A 23,108-nucleotide genomic window follows, 5' to 3' on the forward strand; every position below is an offset into this window, starting at 1 on the left:
GCTGAACTTTTCATTTTATTTTGATTACAAATGTCAGCCGTTTTAGTATTTAGTTGATTAAGTTTCAATTTATTTCATTCTATATAACAGTGAACATTAAGTTATGTAATTCTCATTGTATAACAGAATAGCAGTGAAAATATTTTTGTACAACTTTAACAAATAATAGCTAGACAAAGCTATATTTCTTAAATAATGCATAAAAAAGTTAACAAATATAAGAAAATGTATTTTTAAAATTTGTTCGAAAAGTAATATGATAACTGAATTATTTTGAAGCGTTTTAATTCGCCATCTTGCAGTATTTACTCTATCACTGTTTATGGATTTGAAATTTTATCAAATTGTGTATAGCTTTCCAATAAAAAAAAGAATCTATTTCGTTTATTCCTATGGACATTTTGATTACTGTCTCTGAAATATTCATCTCATGTTAAGGACGATCGGAGTTTATCATCCCAAATAACAGCAACATTTTAGTCAATCAAAACAAAATACAGAAAATATACTTAGTCATCTTCATTACTTTCAGGAGGAAACCTTTTCTTTTTTCTTTTACAACCCAAAATCTATGTGAAAACCTCTTAGCAGATGCTATTGGCTTTTATTTATATTTACCAAAGCAAATGCGTAGTGTGATTTCTTTTTAAGCACGTTATTATATATAGTCCTGTTTTATTCTAGTACGGTGCTGTATGCAAAACATTTTGTATATGAAATGTAAGAGAGACTTTATCATTTCATTTTATAAATACATTTCTTGTTTTACCTTCGTAATCTGAAGACAATCGAACATAACTTGATTCCTTGTTGCCTCATCGGTAACCTTGACTGTTTTAATAAAAAATCTTCAATTAGTTTCCATCCTCCTCCCATTTTAAAAAAGAAAGTTTGAGCCTTTTACCATTATTTTTTAAATTATTAAAGAGCAACCAAAATCGTTTCCCAATTAAGGACAAAAACTCTAAGTTTTCTTGAATAGATTGATAAGTCGGTTTTCCATAATCAATAGCAAACGGTATTCCCGCCTCCCTCAACTTGAACACTATTTTAGATTTGTACAAAGTTTATTGCAAATGAAACTAAAGACAAACACATCTGATAGGTATCAAGAGTTCCTATTAAGAAAATAAGCTTTCTGAGATCTGTCGGACCCCTAATCCCGGAGCTTCAAGGTCTTTCTATAATTAAATATCTTTAACACAAAAAAAGGTTTATACCCAAAAATGCTTCTTCTAACGAAAACAAGGTAGTTATTGCTTCGAAGTATTTTTCAATTAATCTTTAACGTTTTTAAAACATTAAAGATTAATTGAAAAATACTTCGAAGCTTTCACAACTTATTTAATATTGAAATAAACTTTAAAAGGTTTGTAGCATATGAACAAAGATAAATACTTTAGAAAATACTGCGACTGCTTGAATCTGGTCTGGCTAATTCGGGAGCGCAGCTGCAAGTAACTACAGATTTTGACAGCTACACAAGTTCAAAAAACATTTCAATATAAGAAAACATTCATAACGTTGAGTTAAATTTCATTAAACAATTCATCTCACATCAGTGCAAACTATGTTCTAATCTCGTCCATACGCAAACTAGCTTTCTCATCCAAAATCCTCTTCAAAAATGTAGGGCATGAAAACAAAACAATTTTAAAGATGTTCATTTTGACTTTTCAATGAATTTTAATGAAGTTTAAGAATGATTTATCAAATTGAAATTAGAAATGTTCGTTGATTTAAGTTCATGGAAATTAGGCATTTAATACAAAAACACTTGCACCACCCAGTTTTATCAATAACGTTGTGACCACTTATTCTACATTATTTTTATTTTATTATTTTTATTATTCTACATTATTTTTCTAATAAGAAAGAAACTGTAAAACAAAAAAAAAAAAAACAAAAAAAAAAAAAATTTTATTGCGTCACAGAACTTTAGAAAAATCTTTCACAAGATCTTTAGAAACAGAACATTCTTTAAAGTAATGTTCTATGCTTCTAAAGAACATGCTTCTAAAGATCATTTTTAGTAAAGTTACTGGCTGCACAAGATAAGTGATGATAAATATCAATCTGGTTTACAAAGTGACATCCTACGATGCTCAACTGATCAGGATGTATTAATTCGTCAACTACAATTGATTAGTTTTTTAGCTTTTTCTTGATTTGACAACTAAAAATAATAATTAGTTTTTTAATACTGGACGTTACCTCTGAATATACCAAGAGTTGTTTCTATGTCTCACTTAAGAAGACATGTAATTTGCTCTGTTCGGTTGTTTTACCTGCTGTTTCATACGCATGCGCTTTACGGTCGTTTGAATATAAAATACTTAACAGAAGTGACGAGTGATACTTTAAAAAGTTTTTTTTACTAAAAAACTTTTATTCAGTCAAAAAACTAAAAAACATTTTAGGAATACTTTTTTCTGTTCCCACATTTTTGAACAGGTGTATATGCGAGTGGCTCAAATAAGTCGCTCATTTTAAATGAGATTACCGTGGTGTGACCTAACAAAGTCCTATGCTTTAAGAAAGTCCTAATTTAAGAAATGACAAATTTTGTATACATAAAGTAAACATTTAGAGAAAAAAATTTAGTTATTTTATCTAACTAGATATCTAGTTAAAACAACTAAGTTATTTTCTGCAAATGTTTCTTTTATATATACGAAATTTGTCATTTCTTAAATTAGGACTTTCTTAAAGCGTTGGACTTTGTTAGGTCACACCACTGTAAAATACTTTACAAAATAGTTTACTCGTCGTTGTCGCAGTTTGAGACTTCAAATCTGTTTTGATATTATAGTTTATTTTATTCATGCATAAAGAAATGTCAAACTAATGCACGATTTCCACTATGACATTTTGCACCATCTGAAAAAAAAACATAAAACATTTTAAATTTTGGAGAAGCAAAGAAAATTGCTCAGAAAATTGTTTGATAATATTTCAACATACATAATATTTTTACACTCTGTATTTTTTTTTTAAAGGTAAACAGAAAACATTTTTAGTCGCGCTATTGACATTTATTTCTTTTTAACTGAGGAAGTTATGCACGTGTCTACGCAACACTTTTTAAAGTCAGGGGGCTGCATGTCACTAGTGCTACTATTTATACTTTTTAATATTTGCAAAGTGGAGGAAACTTTGCGAATATTAAAAAAGTATTATAATGAAAGTTACTTTTTTCCTCTAGAATAGCATTAGGAAGCCAAAACCTTGATTTACAATTAACCTATATAGAACACATCCAATGATAATTTACAAATCATCATTTACAAATTTTCCAGAAATGCTTTTTCTTGTTGGTTTTGAGTCAATGATCTCATTAGCGACATGTACCAATTACATTTTGTTTTTCAACTCCTAGTGAGAAGGAAGAACTGCTTATGCACTGAATTGCTTTTGCGACATATTAGAAAAGTGACGGGGTTGTGGCCTCCCTGGCCCCTCTCTTTCACCAGTGTAGCGTGGACCCTGATGCGTTAGTAAAGTTTTAGATTCTTTTTAAAAGATATGAAGACTCGATAAAAGAAGGTTCTCTGCAAAAAAGTTTGAATGAAGCTTAGAAAACAATAATTTAATGGTGGATTTAGGATGAGGTTTAAATTACTTCTCAAAAAGTTTTTTCTTGCAGCTTACATTTCCAAAAAACTTCATCAAAAGTTAAGTTCATATTGTTTAAGAAATTTTAGTATCAAAAAAACTTATTAAATTTTTTAAAAGCTATTTAAAGGAAATTTAAGATTTTTAAGTTGAAAAAAGAGTTTCTCGTTAAAAATTTTTAACAAGAAACTTTTACTGGAAACAAAATGACAAAAATACAAGTATTTTTTTATTTCTATTTTTTACGTCTTTGCATTGCTGCCTCGTCAAAGTTTTTTTTTTTCAATTGTCAAAATCTTTTACAATGTAAGTGAAAAGGATTGTTCACAAATATTATTTGCAAATTACACAGACCAGAGGCGTTTGAAATATTCGTGAAATTGGTTTTTCTTCACAAGTTCACAGAAATCAATGAGGTGAATTTTTTTTTCATTTCATGCATATTGCTATATTTGAATTGAAAGTTTAAGCTGTAATTCACAACAAGATGACTTGATGTTATTACAAAATTTTGCGCTCTGCTATGTAAAACTGATAAAAGCTGGTTTCAAATTTTGCGTTTCAAATTCGTCTTTATGTAACAGAGCGCAAACAAAAAAAGGTCGTTTTTGCTTTTACCAAAACTATGCTCTTACACGATTGGCTCAAGAGTGAAACAGACCTCTCCCATTACACAGGTATACAAAAAAATTACTTTTTTCTCTGGCATGGAACTAAAGAGTAGTTTTAAACTAATTGGAGAGGGCTAAATTTAAATCTGAGCTTATATTTTCTTTATCGCATCTCGTTTTTGCGCAATAAGGTAAGTAACGGATATGCGGACAAGTGCAAGTTGCTTACGAGACCCTATTTCCTCCATAAAACATTGGTTTCCGCGATTCTCATATCCGTTACATACCCGTTTTTATTATTGTTAGGAACTCTGGTATTACTCATCTAACAATGGCCTCTACATCTCACAGAAGACAGTGCTCAAATGACCCAAATATGTTTTGCAACATCTGTGGTAGCATTACTTTTAAGACTCAGAGGCACAACATTAACAAATTTGTTAAGAGTGTGAATTTTGCATTTTCTGTGTTACTGAGACAGTAGAGATGCAGTTTGTCAAAGCATTGACCGCAGTGGATTATGCTTCAGTTACATATTTTCATGGCCTTAGTAAAGAGAAGAAAGAGGTTGACTGAATTGGTTGACTTTTATTTTGTAATGTGGTGCAGAATTTTAAGGGGGGGGGGGTAAGATAACAGGCAACTACAAAGAGATTGTGGAAGAGCTACTAATGTAAAAAATAATGATTCTTTAGAATCATTATCAAGTGGATAAAATTCGAACTGATACTTTAGGTATCAACCATCCATCAATATTGCGCACAAAAAACAATATATACTGTTTGAAAAAAAGGTAACCAAGAGAGATGAAAAAGATTGTTAAAGACTTATGAAAAAAAAAAAAATAATCGAATTTTTTTGTATATATATATGTGTGTGTGTGTGTGTGTGTGTGTGTGTGTGTGTGTGTGTGTGTGTGTGTGTGTGTGTGTGTGTGTGTGTGTGTGTTTTTAGTTTTAGAAAATTATTAATGATCTTTCTTAACTGAAGTTCTTCATCCAATGTAAGGTAAATGGAGAAATCCTTTACAAAAGAAGCAATTGTGTTGAGTGAATTGAATTAAGTAAGCAAACGAATGGAAATCTGTTCGAAAGAGTGTAAAGTGTTGAGTGATGATTTTTTTAACGGCCAGAAAATAAGAAACGATAACTTTCAGATTAACATCCTCGGGAGAAGTTTTAAATAAACTTTAGATAATGTTTAAGTGATATGAAAAAATAAAAAGTTTTTTAGTTTTTTTTATACCTTTGTCTAACCATTAAATTATTTATTAATTAACAATTATGCCATTATTAACAGTTAACTTTTTCTCATAGTTAAACTTGACATTCGCTTAGTCAGAAGTGAACGTATGCGTCAATATTAGAACTAACAGAAAAAAGTGCACACAAAAAATGTACACCCAAAGTAAAATTAAATCTGATTACCATCTTTTTACAGAACATTCAGACATATCCTTATCCGTACACACACAATCCTTCGAAACCCAAAATTTCTTTATAATGGCCTTACAATAAAAAAAAAAGAGAAAAAAAACAAACAAACAAAAGTCACTAATATATATATAATAGAGAGAATTTCACAGGGATGAAAAATATCATACATGCAAAACGAAAACTTCTTAAAATTATATTTCACAAATTTACAAACATTTATCTTCTATTCACGAAAAAAAGAAAAAAAAAGTAAAAAATGATATAATATGTGTGTGGCGAAACTTAATACAAAATTTTAATAAAGAAATTAGAAAAAGGGATTTAAAGACGAAATGTAAAAAAGATAAGAAAAGAAGAAATCCATAGAAGAGATTTGTAGAAGAAATTATATAACGAAATAATTTAAAAATAGTTTATAGAGGAACCTTTCACAAAAAATTTTGATCAAAAATAAAAATAGAAATATATATGATAGTGAAATTTGTACTTTAAATTAGAGTTTTTAATTAAAAGCATAAAATAGCATCCTTTTGCTGAAGTGCTTTTTTAAAGTATTATTCTAATATTGTCATGGGTGTTACTCTTTTTGTTTCCCTTTTTTTTTCGTTTTTTTTTTTTTTTTTTGTTTTAAAAATAGTTAATAACTATGTTATCAGAGCATCAATTGTAGACAATTTTTATATTTCCAAGAATAATTGAAGGTATTTCTGACAAAATGTATTCAAAATTTCTTTGAAAATCATTTATGTGTCATTAAGTTAGTTTGGACAAAAAGTTCCAAAAATATTATTTTTCAGCAGACCCTTAAATACACATTCACATTTCTTTAAAATTTCCAACTACAAAATGTCTTTAAAATGGATTCTTACAAGCTCTTACTTGTTTTCAGATGTCTTATGTTTCTCTACTTGAATGAAATTTAATTTGTTCCAGAAATTCCTAAAAATATTATTGGGATTTTGATCCAGAAAATTAAGTTTTTTTTTCGTTTTTTTTTTTAATCTTTCCAGTTAAACACTTCGTGATTCCCAGTTAAACACTTCGAGAACAACGGAGATCATGTTCTAAAAATATATCAGCTTTATAAGTGTGGCTTTTTCGCAAGTAAGAAATATTATGCGAAAAAAATTAGTGCGGTTTGTTCTATCTGAATATACTTTTTTCGAAAATTACTGGAATTTAGACCAAAACCAAAACCATTTGAAAACCAAGACTATTTTTAATTCTCAGATTAAAGCCTTTTTAAATATTATAAAACGAGCAAGTTTTCTCTGTCTATATATATATGTATATATATATATATATATATATATATATATATATATATATATATATATATATATATATATATATATATATATATATATATATATATATATATATATATATATATATATATATATATATATATATATATATATATATATATATAAGTTTGGTAATATTTTATAAGCCCTATAGAATGAAGATATTTTTCTGTTTGTCTGTTACTCTGTTGTTCTGTGAATCAATCCAACAAGTTCAACAGCATACAAAAGGTAGTACTTTCCTTTTACATTTTTTGTTTTGATTGTTAAATTCTCAGCAAATCGTTGAAACTAAATTTTATTATTATTAATTTGCAGCTGACAATGTTTAAAGCTGTACCTATATTGAATTGGGTGGCAATGTTTATAGCTATACCTATATTCAATGCCTGACAAACTTACGGTTAGTTAAATTAGTTACCAAGAACTCCTTAGAAACAGCACCAAAGAACTCCTTAGAAACTTTATTTATTATTATATAGCGTAATTTACTATTTTTAGAGCCAGTATTTTACTAGATCAGATAAAGAAGTCATATACATAGTAAGATATCTACAATCTTTAAGAGATCCCTCACTTGTGAAGGTAGAGAGCCTGTATACTATTGAAAAATAAACCACTCTAGAAGTATAGGACTTGTTTGTTATTACCACTATGGATATTCTATAAATTAATCACATTGAGGTGGACGAGAATTTTTATTTTTCCTAAGAGAACCAATAGAAAAAGTTATAGAAAAGGAAAGAGAAAAAGGAGACCTCAAGATATAAAAGTCTGGGTATATGATAAAACATAAATATTTTTGTGGTAATTTTACTAAATAGATTGTTAAAAAAAATTTTTTAGTTATAGTTAAGGGAGAGGAATCTAAACCTACTCTAATGAAATAATTTATGATAAATATAGTTGAATAATTTACATTTAATTAAAGTTTGAATAGTTTGAGAGATGTTTTAAAGTAAATTTATGACTTAATCACTGCTCAACAAAGGTGTAAAAATTTTTAAAAGATATTGCTACAGCTGTCAAAACTTTAGTAAGAACACAATTGTTTTAGATCTTATTAACCCAACAAACTCTGGTGGAATTGAAATAACAGGCAGTCTTGACAGTGGAGGAATATCATTATTTCAAAGTAGTTTACCTTTAACATCTTCCAGTAGGATTGCAAGTAAGCTGTAATAGTTTTGTCTTTTTAATAGAGTTATTATGTTTGTAAATATGTTTATTTTGTATCATACATTACTTTAACTATTTGTTTAAGATAATTCCAGCAATTCAAGTCAATCAAGCTTAAAAGATTTAAGCACTGAAATTCCAATGAAGTCCAGTAACTTACATAGTGGCTGGACTTTTTCAACAGCAGTTAATCCAAATGCATCTTCATCAATTTCGATTAAAACAATATCCTCGATTGAACCTTCAACAGTAATATCAACTGTAACAATGTATTCATCATTTTCGCCAATCCCAACTTATGTTCCAAGTAAGATTTAATATGAGTATATGTTTTTAGTCATTACAACACCTTTCAAGTTTGCAAGAAAAGCAGTTAATTACTTACTTGATACAAGAATCTGTTTGAATCATTACATTTTGTTTAAACTTATTGACCTTTCTTCTTAGAACCTTACATTATCATTAAATGTGGAGAGGAATGTGAGAATTTAAAAAAACACTTGTACACTGCTGCTGCATTTGCTGTATTGTTTCTTGTCGTATCTGTTGTCCTGGTGGTCTTACTTTATAGGCAGTATAGAATTGCTCAAGATTACAGTGATGACCCTAGTTTATCACGATTGATATAATTATAAAATGTGCTTTTCTGTTAAATTTTTTTCAGGTTATCATAAAATAACAATCATTTTTCTGTTGTTTTTTTTTTTTTTCTCTCTCTTTTTTTATGGTTTTTTTTTTTTTCTCTTTCAACTGTTTGCTTTTAGAATTTGTTGTTTAAAATTTTTTAATGTAATTTTATCAGTTATACTTGTTTATTTGTATATATGTATGCTATGTATATATTTATTTTGGTGCTTAATGCAATGTAATAAATAATCAAGTATACCTTGGTGCTTGTATAAATCCAATATAAGTATAATGTAAATGTGAAATAAATAAAAAATGTGCCAACTTATTATTTTTTACTTAAAAAGAACTTGAATTTTTAAAAGTTTTTTCAAAAAGTGATGTATATTTCAGATACTCAAAATTATGTGTGAACTCAAAGTGGTTAAAGTTTCAGCTGAGAGAACTAATGTATGACTTAGAACTAATGTATGACTTAGAACTAATGTATAACTGTATAACTAACGCATGACTTAGAAATATATGAAGACATGACAATTGAATTGTGTTTTTAAACAGTTAATGATGATTTTTTATGATATGTGTCAGGCAAATTATCTTATCATTTCAGCTTCATAACATTTGCTTCTTTATAAATAATGTATTTATATATATATAAACATGCTAATAAACTATTTTCATTTGTTTTCTACTTCTTTAAATCACTTTTTCTTAAATTTTTTTTTCCTGTATCATGCTGGAGTTTTATCTGATTAATTTTTTTAATTGTTTTTAAAATTTTTCATGAAACTTAAATTTTTAGAAAATTTAATAGTTTGAGAATAATAAAAATGGCAGTAACCAATATGACTTCAATTATAAAGAAGGTATACATTATAGTATGATTTTTTATTCCTGTTAGTAAAAATTTATTTTCTCTATTATTTACTTTATTTTGAAATCTTTAAAATTCTTTTTTAGACAGTTGATCCAATTTCTTTTTTTGTTTGTCGATCATACACTAATGCACATGTTGACATAGCAGAAGCAAAAAAACAGCCTAAGTATGGTTATATTACAGATGAAGATGGGATTGAAACTAAAGAAAATTTAGAAGGAAATCTTCATATTGGAATTGTTAATTTGCCAAAGGGTTTAAACGAATCTTTAACAAAATATTATAAAAGTAATAATTACATTATATACTGCCTGGCAAAAGTTTCTGTTCACTTTTCAAAAATATAAAACACACAAAAACAATGAATTAATAAAAAAAATATTAAACACACACAAACAATCAAATAATAACAAACCAAGTTTTAGTTTTTATTCATCTGTCAAAATTATTACAAAATAATGATAATAATAAACTCTTTAAATTTATGATGAAAATAAAGACAAAATTTAAAAAACATAATTTGAACAAAAACTGTTTTTTATTCAAAAGACTATCCTCTTTGTATTGCAGATTCAAGCTTTGGTATGTTATTAAATTACCTAGATAAAATTGGAAGAATATTAATCTACACTCATTACAAAATTAACCACAATTAACTTATTACTTGATCCAGTAGTTTTTTCTACAGTTGTAATCAGATTAAGGTCTAGTGATTTTAATAGATTTGTTGCACATAAATCTATTGCTTTATTAAAAAAATAACAAATTTAGATTTGTCTGTCCAGAAAAATCCTCACTCCAATTTTACCATCATTAAACTATCATCAAAGAATTACCATCATTTGCTAAAACAAGAACTGTAGAACTTGTTTCTATTAATATTTATTGAGCTGATTTATTATTCAGTTTGATGACAAGTGAATAATTTATGAAGGTTACAATCAAAAGATTTTTTGAGGCAAAGAAGTTGAAGTTTATATACATTTAGGATCAAGTATGTTTGCATTACAAAAATGTAAAGAGAATCATACATTTGGAATTATTAATTTCTGATACACATTTTGTTTGAATTATGGCTGATAAATAATCAAACCATTTAGTATCAACTAATATCAGCAAAAAGTTATAATTTTAAATCACCAGCAATATTTGCCAGGTAGTGCATGTATAATTATGTTTTAACTGTGTTAATAACCCAAATAAGTAACTTTTGTATTGAGTATCAGGTAGATTTTATGAAATCTATGTCTGTAATGTAAAATTATATTATATTTACACCATTTGTATTTAATGAGTTGCTCACTGTTACTCCATTCTTTAGATCATCCAAGCAAGAGGATTCGTAATGATGGTTTACGTCTTTCTCGTTACTTGTTAAACCGAGGAAGACCAACCAATGCCACATGGTCCAAGTATAAATTAAGTATTAAAGGAACAAATGTTGAGAGAAAAGATGGTTTGTATAACTTTCTTTGAATTTGGCTCAATGTATATTTTAATATTTGTCAGTTCATTATGATTTGCGTTCTCTAAGATTCTTGTGCTATTGTGTGCTAATAAAAACTTTTGTAAGCTTTTAATGATTATCATATCTGTTTGATTGATTATTGTATAAAATTGATTAATTAGCATATCTATATTTATTTACCTTTGATAATATTGGTATCTATATTTTGTTGGTTATTATATCTACCTTTAGTGGTTAAGATATTTAAGTTTTCATTAACTATTATATCTACACTTGATGGTTTTCATATGTCAGATGATTGTCATACCTACATTTCATTAATTATAGCAGAGTTTTCTTCAATACAAAATGTTTTTTTTCTTAATTAAAAAATTTTATCTAATATAAATATAACATAGTCTTTATAATTCTCAATAACAAAAGTTTTTTTCTGCAGTTCTAATTTTTGTAACAACTTATTTTACAAAAAACAATCTAATAAAAATTTGCTTTTCTGATAATAGTATAGGTTTTTAAGCAAGTTATTGTGTAACAATAGTGACAAATCAATGCACAACCAATGACAAATCAATGTTACATGTGTAATAAGTAATAGCTAATAAATTGTTAATGCATAAAAATGTATTTACAGTTATTTAATTAAAGTATGTTTCTTTAATAAAAATTCTTAGAAAGTTTCTTTTTCTTGACTTTTAGTTCAACAGTTTTCAATTACCGATGCAGTAAATGAAGGTCTAATACAACCAGATAGTACCTCAGAGGTTCCCCAAGAAAAAGAGAAATCTAATGTCAACGAAGAAAAAGCACCAAAAATAAAAAAGCCACACTTTGCCCAATATTCTGTTATAAGGTAGCTGTAGTTCATTGAAATTTAAATTTACTGATTTAGTTTTTGCAAATATCTTATTGGAAATCATGTTTTTGTTGTCAAAATCTTTTTTTTTTTTTCGCTCTCTTAAGTTTGGATTTTAAAAATTACATTAACCTTTTCTTTGTTTTATAGGTATGGGGGCCGAGAGACTTCTGCTTACATTGCATCACAGCTACCCTCAGTTTATGGAGCAACTTATCGTGCTTTGCATGAGGTATGTGAATTGGGAAGGTCATAAAATTTTTTAGGGAATTTAAAGTTACTTTTATATTGTTTTGTTTGCTTAAAACATTTTTACAATAAATAAGTAACGAATGAGTAAATTTACAAAAAGGTTAATTTTTACAATAAATAAAAGTGGTCTAAATGTTATCATTGAATCTAAGAATCAAAAACATGTTCAAGTAGAAAATATTTCCCAAGAATACACCTTTTAAGTTTTTATGTCATTTGTTTACATTATTTACAAAAATATTCAATAACTCATCAAATTTTCTGCTTATCTTATCATTCACAACAAGTTCTTCTATTGACTTGCATTTTCACAACTTTTTGTTCCCATCTCAAACAAAAAAAAGGGTATAAAATCTTTTGTTTTTAAGAATTACGTGTTCAATAAAAAATGCTTCTTTCTTGCTCAAGTTACTGGGACAATATTAAGTAATATATGGTCTGATATTCACCCTAAATAAATATTTTTATAGTTTGACATGGTTGGTTTTCTACCTTTATTTACAATGCTGATAAATTTTTTACTATAACATATCATTCACCTGGTTCAGTAGGGTCAAAAGTGCAAAATAATAAAATCACAGAAAACAAAGAGACTATATTTTAAAGCCAGTATAATATGATATAGTGTAATATAATTTAAATATAATATGTAATAGTTAATAATATATTAACTATAGTGTAATAAAAAATTTAGCTTGTGAGTATTTTATACTAGTTTTAAAATGCTGTTTCTTTGTTTTCTGTGATTTTACTATTTCACATTTATGGCCCTGTTGAAATAGGTGTGCACCATTCTTTAAATAGTGCTTTTTAAATTTTTCAAAAATACATTTGAGAGGTACTTTTAAATTTTATTTTAAAAATTTATGTTAAAGTCATTTAGGAAAAATAACTTTTTGGATAAGGCTTCATTGTTGCTGACATTCACAAATACTAATGTTGATAAGCAATGATGTTAGTTACTGGAAAAATTTCTTTTTCTCTATGAATTTTCAAATCTCAAATAATTTAACAAATATTTAATAATAATTTAAAATATTTCATAAAAATAAATTTAAATCTCATGAATTCCTAAACACAGTTTTTCTAAAGATTTTTAATGTGTAATTTAGGGTTCTTAATTTTCTAGATAAAAAAACGCATGCCTGAATACCAACCAAAAACACTTCTGGACTTTGGTTCAGGATCTGGTATGACTGTTTGGTATGTTATGAAAACAACGATAAGAACTTATAGAGAATTTTTTACATTTTCAAGATTTGAAAACTTCTCTCTTCTCATTTGTTGATAAATTTAGGGCTGCAAATGAATTGTGGGATGGTGAGATTAATGAGTATCAGTGCGTTGATGCCTCTGACAAGATGATTGAAGCAGCAGAGTTTTTACTTAGAGGTAAATAATTAATAAATCTGACTTTAAGCAATTATTATCCTGCTTCTCTGAAACAGAGAAATATTTTTCTGTTGCCTTTTTATAGCAAACTTTAATACTCATGTCATCTAAGGGATAGTTTTTTATTTATAGGATCTGCAGACGTAAATCATCCATTGAAAATTCGGAATGTTTTTTTCAAGCGTTTTTTACCACTTTCTAACAAAGTAAATAAATTCGTTTTAACAAAATGTTGATTTTTTTTTTTATTTTGTTTATTAATTGTTCTAACTTTTTTTTTATTTAGGTAATGTTTGATATTGTTGTTTCTTCATATTCATTAACAGAGATGCCGTTTCGTAAACAAAGATTACAAGCCATCAGGAGTTTATGGAAAAAAACAAATGATTTTTTGGTATAATTTTTAAAGTTGGTTGAAGTTTTTATCTACTACTTTAATTTGCTACTGGTTCTTAATGCTACACTTTTTCTGTGGTTTCATCCCATATCTACCAAATCAAAACCAAATCCAAAAAATCAAAACCAAATCAAAAAGGCTAAAGTAATGGTATTTCACAAAATTTTGCTAAAACTTTTCTATGTAAAAGTTAAAATCATGGCTAGTGAAATAGATTGTAATTCTTAACATTTCCACACAAAAAAAACTCAACCTGTGAGAGAGATGAAAGTATCACATTTAAACATTACAACAAAATAACACGACCACGAGGACAACACTACCACAGTTTTGGTTTTAGGCTTTTTATTATCAATAAATTTTCAATTGAAACTTTGAATTACTATTTTTCTTTTGTCAAGGTATTAGTTGAGCCTGGGAATAATGATGGTTTTGAAGCTGTTCTTCAGGCTAGGCAATACCTTACTGAGGTAATTCAATTTTTAAAATGAAATTTAAATTGTATGAAATCTTTTTAATAAGGATTTATTGAGATTTTGTTTCATGTCAAAAAGAGTCCAGGATTTTTATGCTATATCAAGTAAATCAGGCACTAAGATAACTATTGTTATTAAACTTTAATCAGTTTTATAATAAAAATTTTGATTTTAAAAGATTTAGATGTTTTTTGTTTTTTTTTTGCTTATCAAATAAATGTTTTGATTGGTTTGAAAATTTTAAAATTCTTAGATTCTTAACACATTCAACATGTAAAATGCTTAACAAATTCAGCATGTAAAATTTCTTTTTTCAGGGTAAATCTTTATTTGGCGGTAACGTGGAGAAGTCTGATGAAGAGGACTCTGGTAAAAAGCTTTGAATTCCAAATTCGACAATATTAAAATTAAGGGAACTGATTCACATTCAAGTCAAACTGAGATTTAGCGTTATAGCCCAGTTGTGCACTGAAAATTTGATAAACCATTTTATTTTGAGCAGATGAAAATATATATATTACTTTAACTTCATTGTTAGTGGGTTCTCTTTTTTTCTTTTTTTCTTTTGATGTCCTTTTATAACCTGACAATTGTTTTATAACATCTCAACAATAAGTTTTTAGGGAAACTATCATTGATCATTTTTTCTTCAGCTTATGGTGGAATTTTTGATGAGTTTGATGTCGACTTAAATGAACAATTTGAAGACGGATATGTGTTTGCACCAGTAATCTTTTTATTATTGTTTACATATTTTCTTGTGTTTGTGCATCTTTATTGTTGAAGTCTGTATTTTTTTATATGTATATGTATACTGTAGTGTCCTCATGAAATGATATGTGCAAGAGCGTATGTTGAAACTCGAGACCACCCATGCAGTTTTTCACAAAAAGTTGAGCTTTCATTTGCGCAGGTAAAATACAAAGTTATTACAACAATTGATATTTCAACTTTGTTTTATTATGTGGTTTCACAGTATTTATGTATTTATTTTGTATTTATCATGCTATTCTTGATTACATAAGCTTAAATATGATTTTAAATTGTTTTAGCAATTCACACAATTAAAACGGCTTGGTTACCATAACGAGTCATTTTCTTATGTAATTTTACGAAAAGGAAAAGAAGAAAAAGGTATTTGAGAACTTAAGTAAAATGGTCATCAGTCATTAAACTTTAAAAACTGCTGTCTGTTAATGCAAGAGAGTTTACATTGTACAAAAGCTTTTTTTTTTTTGCTTTGTTTTGTTCTGTTTTGTTTTATTTTTTTTAATGAAAAGAAAACAAAAAGTTTAATAAAGTAATAAAGTTGTATAAAATAAAGAGGTTGCTGTTAGTGATTAAATCACTAATTTCTCACATTTCATCTCACTGCAACCTCATTGTCAGATTTTTCCCGATTGATATTGTTATGTTAATCAGATTTTATTTTGGGTAATCAAGTTTTGTGGGTAATCAAGTTTTGTGGGTAATCTCACATTTGCACCTTTTTTTTTTTGTTGGTTAAAGGCTGAAAAGATTTAAAAATTGTTTTTTTTTGTTTGTTTTTTAAAAATTATTTATAATTTTAGATTCATCAGTTTTATCTGTAGACAAGAATCAAGGTTGGTCAAGAATCTTGAAGCCTATAAAGCCTAAGAAAAAGCATATTATTTGTGAATTATGCTGTTCCAATGGTAAAGTTTATTGCAAAAAATTCGTCTTTTTTTAATTTGTGTTTATTGTATTCTTTCGTCAATAAATTCATGTATTTAAATGTATAAAAAAGAAATTCTGTAATTTCGGCATAATTTATGCAGTTATTCAAGTCATTCAGTAACATTTTAAATGTTCTGCCTATTTTCAGTTTTTCGTTTATTGTAGGAAATATTGAAAAGCATATATTGACAAAGAAGAAAGATCCGTAAGTGTTAATAGTTGAAGAAGTCTTCTTCAATTCTAAAACTATGGCAATAAATTATAAATCCTTCATAAAAATATATATATTTCAATTTTCTATGAAATTGAAGATAACAATTTTTTAATTGATAATTATTTTTATACAGAATTTTAATCATAATAAAAAACGAGTGTAAATTGTTAAAAAGATTAAATATGAGCAATAATCAATAATTTTAACATAAATTAACAATATTATCAGCATATATACATACATACATACATACATACATACATACATACATACATACATACATACATACATACATACATACATACATACATACATACATACATACATACATACATACATACATACATACATTTTTTTATGATACCGGTTTAGTTTTTTAATGATAAAGTTGTCACAGCAAAAGATTTTTAAAAAATCTTTTAATTATTAGAGTAAGAGTTCCTCTATTTATTGGCCCCTTTTTTGTGTATGTGGAACACTTCCCTCTTTTCTATTGGTGTTACTCAACAAAGGCATAGCATATATCGCCGTCAAAAAAACACTTTTGACTGTAAAAGACCGCCTAGTATATATATATATATATATATATATATATATATATATATATATATATATATATATATATATATATATATATATATATATATATATATATATATATATATATATATATATATATATATATATATATATATATATATATATATATATATATATATATATATATATATATATATATATATACTGGAAGAATCAATATAACCTCAAAGATGCTCTAGAAAAGTGGTTAAAACAGTTGGCAACATTGTTATATGGAAGAAGAAAAAGTTGGATCAGCAGGATGGCGCCACACCTCATACTCTGCATCCAATTCAAGACTGGTTCAATGAGCAAGGTGTGCTCTTTCGTTTGATTAAAATCCGATTGATCATGTATGGAGTTGGATTAATGGAAAACTTGCAAAATATAAGATAACTTCAGTTGAAAATCTTAAACAACAGTTATTAAAGATTTAGGCAGAATTGCCAAACGATTATTGCATGAGATTGATTAAGTCCATGCTTCGTCACACCAATTATGCATAAAAGCAAAAGGAGGCTATTATAAATATTAGTTTTTTCATTTTTTCAAAGAGTTTTTTAGAGTAAATTCGATTTTTTTAAATTTAATGGCTAAACATTTAGTAAAATTAATTTGTTAATTAATTTTACTAAATGTTTCTTAACAAAAAATTTTTAAAAAAGCTTTTGTTTTGATAATTTTATCATCAAAAAATTAGATCAGTATCATAAAATATTTGCTCTTGTACAAACTTTCTGGACACACACACACTATATATATATATATTTCTGAGGTAAAACAGTGAATTAATAATGTAGATCCAGTCGAAAAGTTATTCTATATAATAATATCAGTAGAATCATTAAAGTTCAAAAGACTTTAATCTTTACCAATAAATTTTCCCCTTTAAAGTTTGGATAGAAAGTAACAGCTCTCAGCAAGAAACGATTTTCACGTTAAATATCGTTGGGTTTTAATATTTTTAACGTTTTTAATGTTTTAGGTTTATTTATAAAGCCGCTCGGCATCGTTTAAAACAAGGTGATATGATGCCATTAGAAGAAGCAAAGCGACCTATGAACATTCGAAGACCAATTAAACCATGTATGACGTCTTCAGTAGCTGATAAAAACGAAGAGGATGTTAATTTAGTTTAGTTTGAATAAAGTTGGAGATTTGAAAAAATAAGTATGACCTTCCTATCGGACCACGCGGGGATATAGAGACTACTAACTCATCATTTCTTTTCGTCAAAGGAACCTTACGCTACTTAACCACAACGATTATAGCAAAAAAAATTGTAAAAAAGTTCTCTTTTTTTGCATACTTTTAGATAACCCAGTACTATTTTCAAGTTCTTCCATATATGGCATGTAAAGATCTGACAGCAAAGATATAACGTCATTGGTTTAAGGCGCTGAGTTTTGACAATGAAACAGTTTTTTACAAACTTAAGAAATAAGGGAATCTGAGGTCAAGAGTAAAACGTAAAATAAGTCCTCCGTATTTTTTTTTCGCGAGACATTTTGCGCGTGTTGTGCTCTAGACTAATTCTGAAATCTTTATTCTTTAACTCTAAGGCTTTCTCAGACAACATTTCGATTGGCAAACAAATACTTTCTATCGCCTCAATGAACTAATAATTTGTGAACACTGGATGGAAAATAATGCAAACTTGCGATTTTTTTTTATTGAAAGCCCATATAAAATGTGTAAAATACACTCCAATAATCGTATTCAAGCAATGAAGACAATCCGTATTCCTACAGGGTTTTTTTGGCTTCTCAATTTTATATAGGTCATTCACAGCTTTCGGTGTAGCACCACAAATGCCACAGGACTGGAACGATATTCGGTGTAGCATCACAAACGCCACAAGATGAATCTGCAAGAGTATTAAAATTCTTACTATTGGACAAATAAAATTGGGGGTTTAAATTGATCAAATTGCTTTCAATGAAAACTTGAGTTGGTGTAAAACTGATGAAATCTTATCTCAAATTCCAACTTCTATATTCATTTAAGTTTGAGAACACAATCTTCAGTCGTCTACAAAATCGGGCGGACGAATATCTTGGATTTTGCCAAATTATATTATTGCCTTCTATGAACCGCAAAGTAATAATAGAAAGCTCCAAAAGTTTTTCTTCTGACGTGTTAGAATCGCCTCTTTTGAGTTTTTGCTTATATGTGGAATGGCAACTGCCATCATCAAATCTCCACTTTTATATAATAACTCATGAGGTTAGATGTATCAATCTCCTTTTGTACTTCCAATAACCTTGAAACTGACTTATTGAGCATTGTCAAAATTTTTCCTTAGAAATTTTCGATACCGAAATTGGATCACTTAGATAATATTTCTTCTTTGTAGTTCTTATGAAAGGATACGATGGAAATATATTAGCACGATATGTCTTGGCACCAGACTGCATCAGAGTATAAGACACCTTTTTAACTCCTCCATTCACATATAACATCAAAGCTTCGGCTGGCGTCTATGGAATTTGATTGGTGGATTAAAAACAGGCTTTTTCATTTGACTAGCCTTTTAAGGAGTAGAATCTAACTCGCCCAACAATTTTGCAGCGTCTTGCTTTACTGTTTTGTGTAAGTAACTTGCGTTACTAAATCAAGTTTTTTTCTGCTGTTATCATCAACAAAATATCTCGCCCTCTAACATTTTCTCAAACATAGTTTTGAAGGTCGCCTTATTTTGGAGCCGGATGTCCCCACTGTTCCTTCATTTCGTTCGATTCTTTGTTGCCATTTAACTTAGGGTATGGAAAAAAAATCATCCAATCATCAAGAAACATCTATCCATCATTATCCTTTGTTAAGGATGACGATGGATAGATGTTTCTTGATGATTGGATGATTTACAATGATAAATTTTTCGAACTGTTGGTCCTCTTATATTTTTTCAACTTTGTAAAATTTTTTACAGCAACATCAATTTTTTCCAGTTGGCAGCATTTACATCCTAAGTTTATACCATTATGGGAAACCTATATTGTAAATGATGCCAATTGGAAAAAAACGATGTTGCTATAAACGTATATCTTCAATGTCGTGGATCTTTTTTCGCCTTGCCTTGACCACGTCAAACATTTTACAGTTCTCTTTTTTAAAAGCTTAAAAGATTAACGTGATAAATATCATTGAAAATGGCACTTGGTGGCAGGTAATATTTTATAAATTTGTCAGCACGAGAATTAACTCTAAAAAACGTATATGAGCATTTAAAGGAACTCTGCGAAGCTCCTTTTTTTTTTTTTACTTAAAATGAGTGAAAATACTGCACGAAAAAACTACAGCATTTCTTCCATTCCAACATTCTAACAACATTCCAACATTCCATTCTATAGAAGAAAAAAAAATTTTTTTTACAATACTCAAGTATTAAATAAATTTAAGCACATCCCTCACGAATTTAAAATATCACAAAAAATTATTTTAGAAGCAAATAACTAATTCCAAAAAAATTTTTCAACGACATAAATGCAGAAAAAAATAAAATTAATTAAGTAGCTCATCTTTTACATCTCATAACAGTGTCAAAATAAAAATAAAAAACGAAAAATAGATATACCGTTATGAATTATGGGAATTTCTCAACAAATTCTCATCACATTAGTGCTAATGTTAAGCAAGTCAAAATTTTACATTTTCTCGTTCAATGTTAAGCGTTTTCTCTGTTGTAAAAAAAAACATTTAAAAAGAGAACACGAAAAAGCACATCACTTTTTCAATATAATATATAATTCCTTACAACATAACATTTTTAAAAAAGGTTTTTTATAGTAAATTTTTTAATATTGAATATAATACAAGCATTGTTGGTTCAGTGGTAGAATTCTCGCCTGCCACGCGGGAGACCGGGGTTCGATTCCCCGACAATGCATTAATATTTTAATTTTTATTTAAGCAATTCCTATATGAAGGAGAGTCATAGAAGATGGAGTCACGTAAATTCAAGTACTATATATATATATATATATATATATATATATATATATATATATATATATATATATATATATATATATATATATATATATATATATATATATACATATATATATATATACTATATATATATATATACTATTTATATATATACTATATATATATATACTATATATATGTATATACTATATATATATATATATATACATATATATACTATATATAGGCGCTACTCGACTTTCTCCCCCCCCCCCCCCCTAATTTTATGATTGATTCTGATAGAGAATTTTATGCTGATTCAGAAAAATATAAAAACATAGACCTGAAAATCAACGGAAAGTGCTCTAATTCGAAGTCAAAGTTGTAAAAAATCCCATTAAAAACCCTAATATTCGCCTTTTTTTTTTAAAACGCTTTCATTTTTAACGAAAATTAATTACCGTTACATTGCGCAATAAACAGACCTGGTTTCCATAAGCCTTAGCATTATTATTTTAAAGTATGGAAACGAAAGTGTTATAAGGAAATGAAATTAATAGAAGATTTCAAATAAAGGTTGAAAGTAGAATTTGAGAATGTAGAAAAATTGATGAATAATTATTATTGTATCGTACGCTGGTTTTTTTTATTAAAAAAAAACGGTTTGAAGGTTACATTTTCTAAATTTTACATGTGATAGAACAACTATGAACTGAGTTTCAAAAGTTCTTCTTCTAGGAAAAAAAACTGTTGAATTCTTTTTTAAAATTTATTACAAAAGTACATTACTTGCAAAATAGTTTATTCTCTAACAATCAAAAAACGGCTATTTTCATTGCCACAAAAAATTGCGCAAGATAAACATACTTTAACGACTTTTTTAACGTAAAAACCATGCTATTAATGTATTGCTTTTGTCAGCTAAAAGTTCATTAACTTCGTATTTTCAAAATGGCGAATATTAGGATTTTTAGAGGGATTTTTTACAACTTTGACTTCGAATTAGAGCACTTTCCATTAATTTTTAGGTCTATGTTTTTATATTTTTCTGAATCAGCATAACATTCTCTATCAGAATCAATCATAAAATTAGGGGGGGGGGGAAGAAAGTTGAGTAGCGCCCTATATATATATATATACTATATATATATATATATATATATATATATATATATATATATATATATATAACATATATTAATATATGTTATATATACATATATATGTTATATATATATGTTATATATATTATAAATAACACACACACACACACACACACACACACACACACACATATATATATATATATATATATATATATATATATATATATATATATATATATATATATATATATATATTTTTAATATTATTGAAATTTTGTTAATAATTTTTATTTCCCAAAATTACTTGATTTACCCACTTGCATAATTACCCACTTGCATAATATAAAACTTAAAATGAAAGAAAGAACATACAAATGTTTTTTAAAACGTGTTTTGGTTACATTTTTGGGACACTAGATCCTGGGTTCTTTTATAAAAATTCAGTCTCCAATTTAAGTCCCAAAAAAAAAAAAAAAATAGGCACATGTATAGCGTGCAACATTTATATATATAAAAAAATCTTTACCACACCAAAAGAACAAAAACTGAAACAAGATCACGATGCTCACCTTAAGAAAGCAGAAGCTTAAATCATTGAGTTTAAAAAACTGATGACTGATTTGTTTAGAGGAAAAAAACCGTAATATTAGGTTCGTTATTCTTCTGCTGTACATCGTTTTAAACCATCCATCCCTGTAGTTTATAACTTCGGTTTCTGTTGTCAGGACAACTCCGACTTCGGACTCGAAGTATCAGCAATAAAGGTAACAGAACGCACTTATACGAATGCCGACTATTTTCGTGTGATAGAAATGTAGAACAAATAACAAATTTACTATTAGACGTATGGAAGAATTCGCTTTTGTCGAATATTTAGCCAAAAGAAGTTAACGTTGAAAAAGATGATAAATAACAAAAACCAATACTTTGAGAAGTTGAAGTACCATCCTTATGGCCTCATGAAAAAGCGCTATCTATAGAGTAAAAGATCCTTAAAAGCATTATAAAGCTGGGTCCGTAAGAACGCATCAGATTTTTATGAGTTTTTATCATTGGTAAATGCTTAAGATTTGAAAGATGATTTTAAATAT

The 23,108-nt window shown here is 27.4% G+C and overlaps 2 protein-coding genes and 1 non-coding gene across 3 annotated transcripts; all 3 read left to right on the forward strand.

Annotated features, from left to right (window-relative positions):
- Positions 1-7,078: 7,078 nt before the first annotated feature.
- On the forward strand, positions 7,079-9,379 carry LOC149893566 (uncharacterized). The gene is made up of 4 exons (XM_090090134.1): positions 7,079-7,200; positions 8,027-8,140; positions 8,234-8,455; positions 8,596-9,379. The coding sequence occupies exons 1-4, from the start codon at positions 7,125-7,127 to the stop codon at positions 8,775-8,777; spliced, it is 594 nt and encodes a 197-aa protein (XP_089946260.1). The 5' UTR covers positions 7,079-7,124; the 3' UTR covers positions 8,778-9,379.
- A 151-nt stretch (positions 9,380-9,530) lies between these two features.
- On the forward strand, positions 9,531-18,148 carry LOC149893567 (ribosome assembly protein METTL17, mitochondrial-like). The gene is made up of 17 exons (XM_090090141.1): positions 9,531-9,641; positions 9,736-9,940; positions 10,974-11,108; positions 11,817-11,970; positions 12,124-12,205; positions 13,355-13,428; positions 13,523-13,617; positions 13,750-13,823; positions 13,904-14,011; positions 14,416-14,484; positions 14,808-14,859; positions 15,144-15,217; positions 15,311-15,403; positions 15,543-15,624; positions 16,062-16,166; positions 16,354-16,393; positions 17,967-18,148. Exons 1-17 carry the CDS (start codon positions 9,606-9,608, stop codon positions 18,118-18,120), a joined length of 1,632 nt encoding a protein of 543 aa, XP_089946267.1. The 5' UTR covers positions 9,531-9,605; the 3' UTR covers positions 18,121-18,148.
- A 2,648-nt stretch (positions 18,149-20,796) lies between these two features.
- On the forward strand, positions 20,797-20,867 carry Trnag-gcc (transfer RNA glycine (anticodon GCC)). Its single transcript has one exon. It is a non-coding gene; the product is annotated as a tRNA-Gly (tRNA).
- The last annotated feature ends 2,241 nt before the right edge of the window (positions 20,868-23,108 follow it).

Source organism: Hydra viridissima, unplaced genomic scaffold (assembly GCF_058129835.1).
Source record: "Hydra viridissima isolate aposymbiotic clone 2 unplaced genomic scaffold, HvirCarnegie_v1 scaffold_1, whole genome shotgun sequence".
NCBI lineage: Eukaryota > Metazoa > Cnidaria > Hydrozoa > Anthoathecata > Hydridae > Hydra > Hydra viridissima.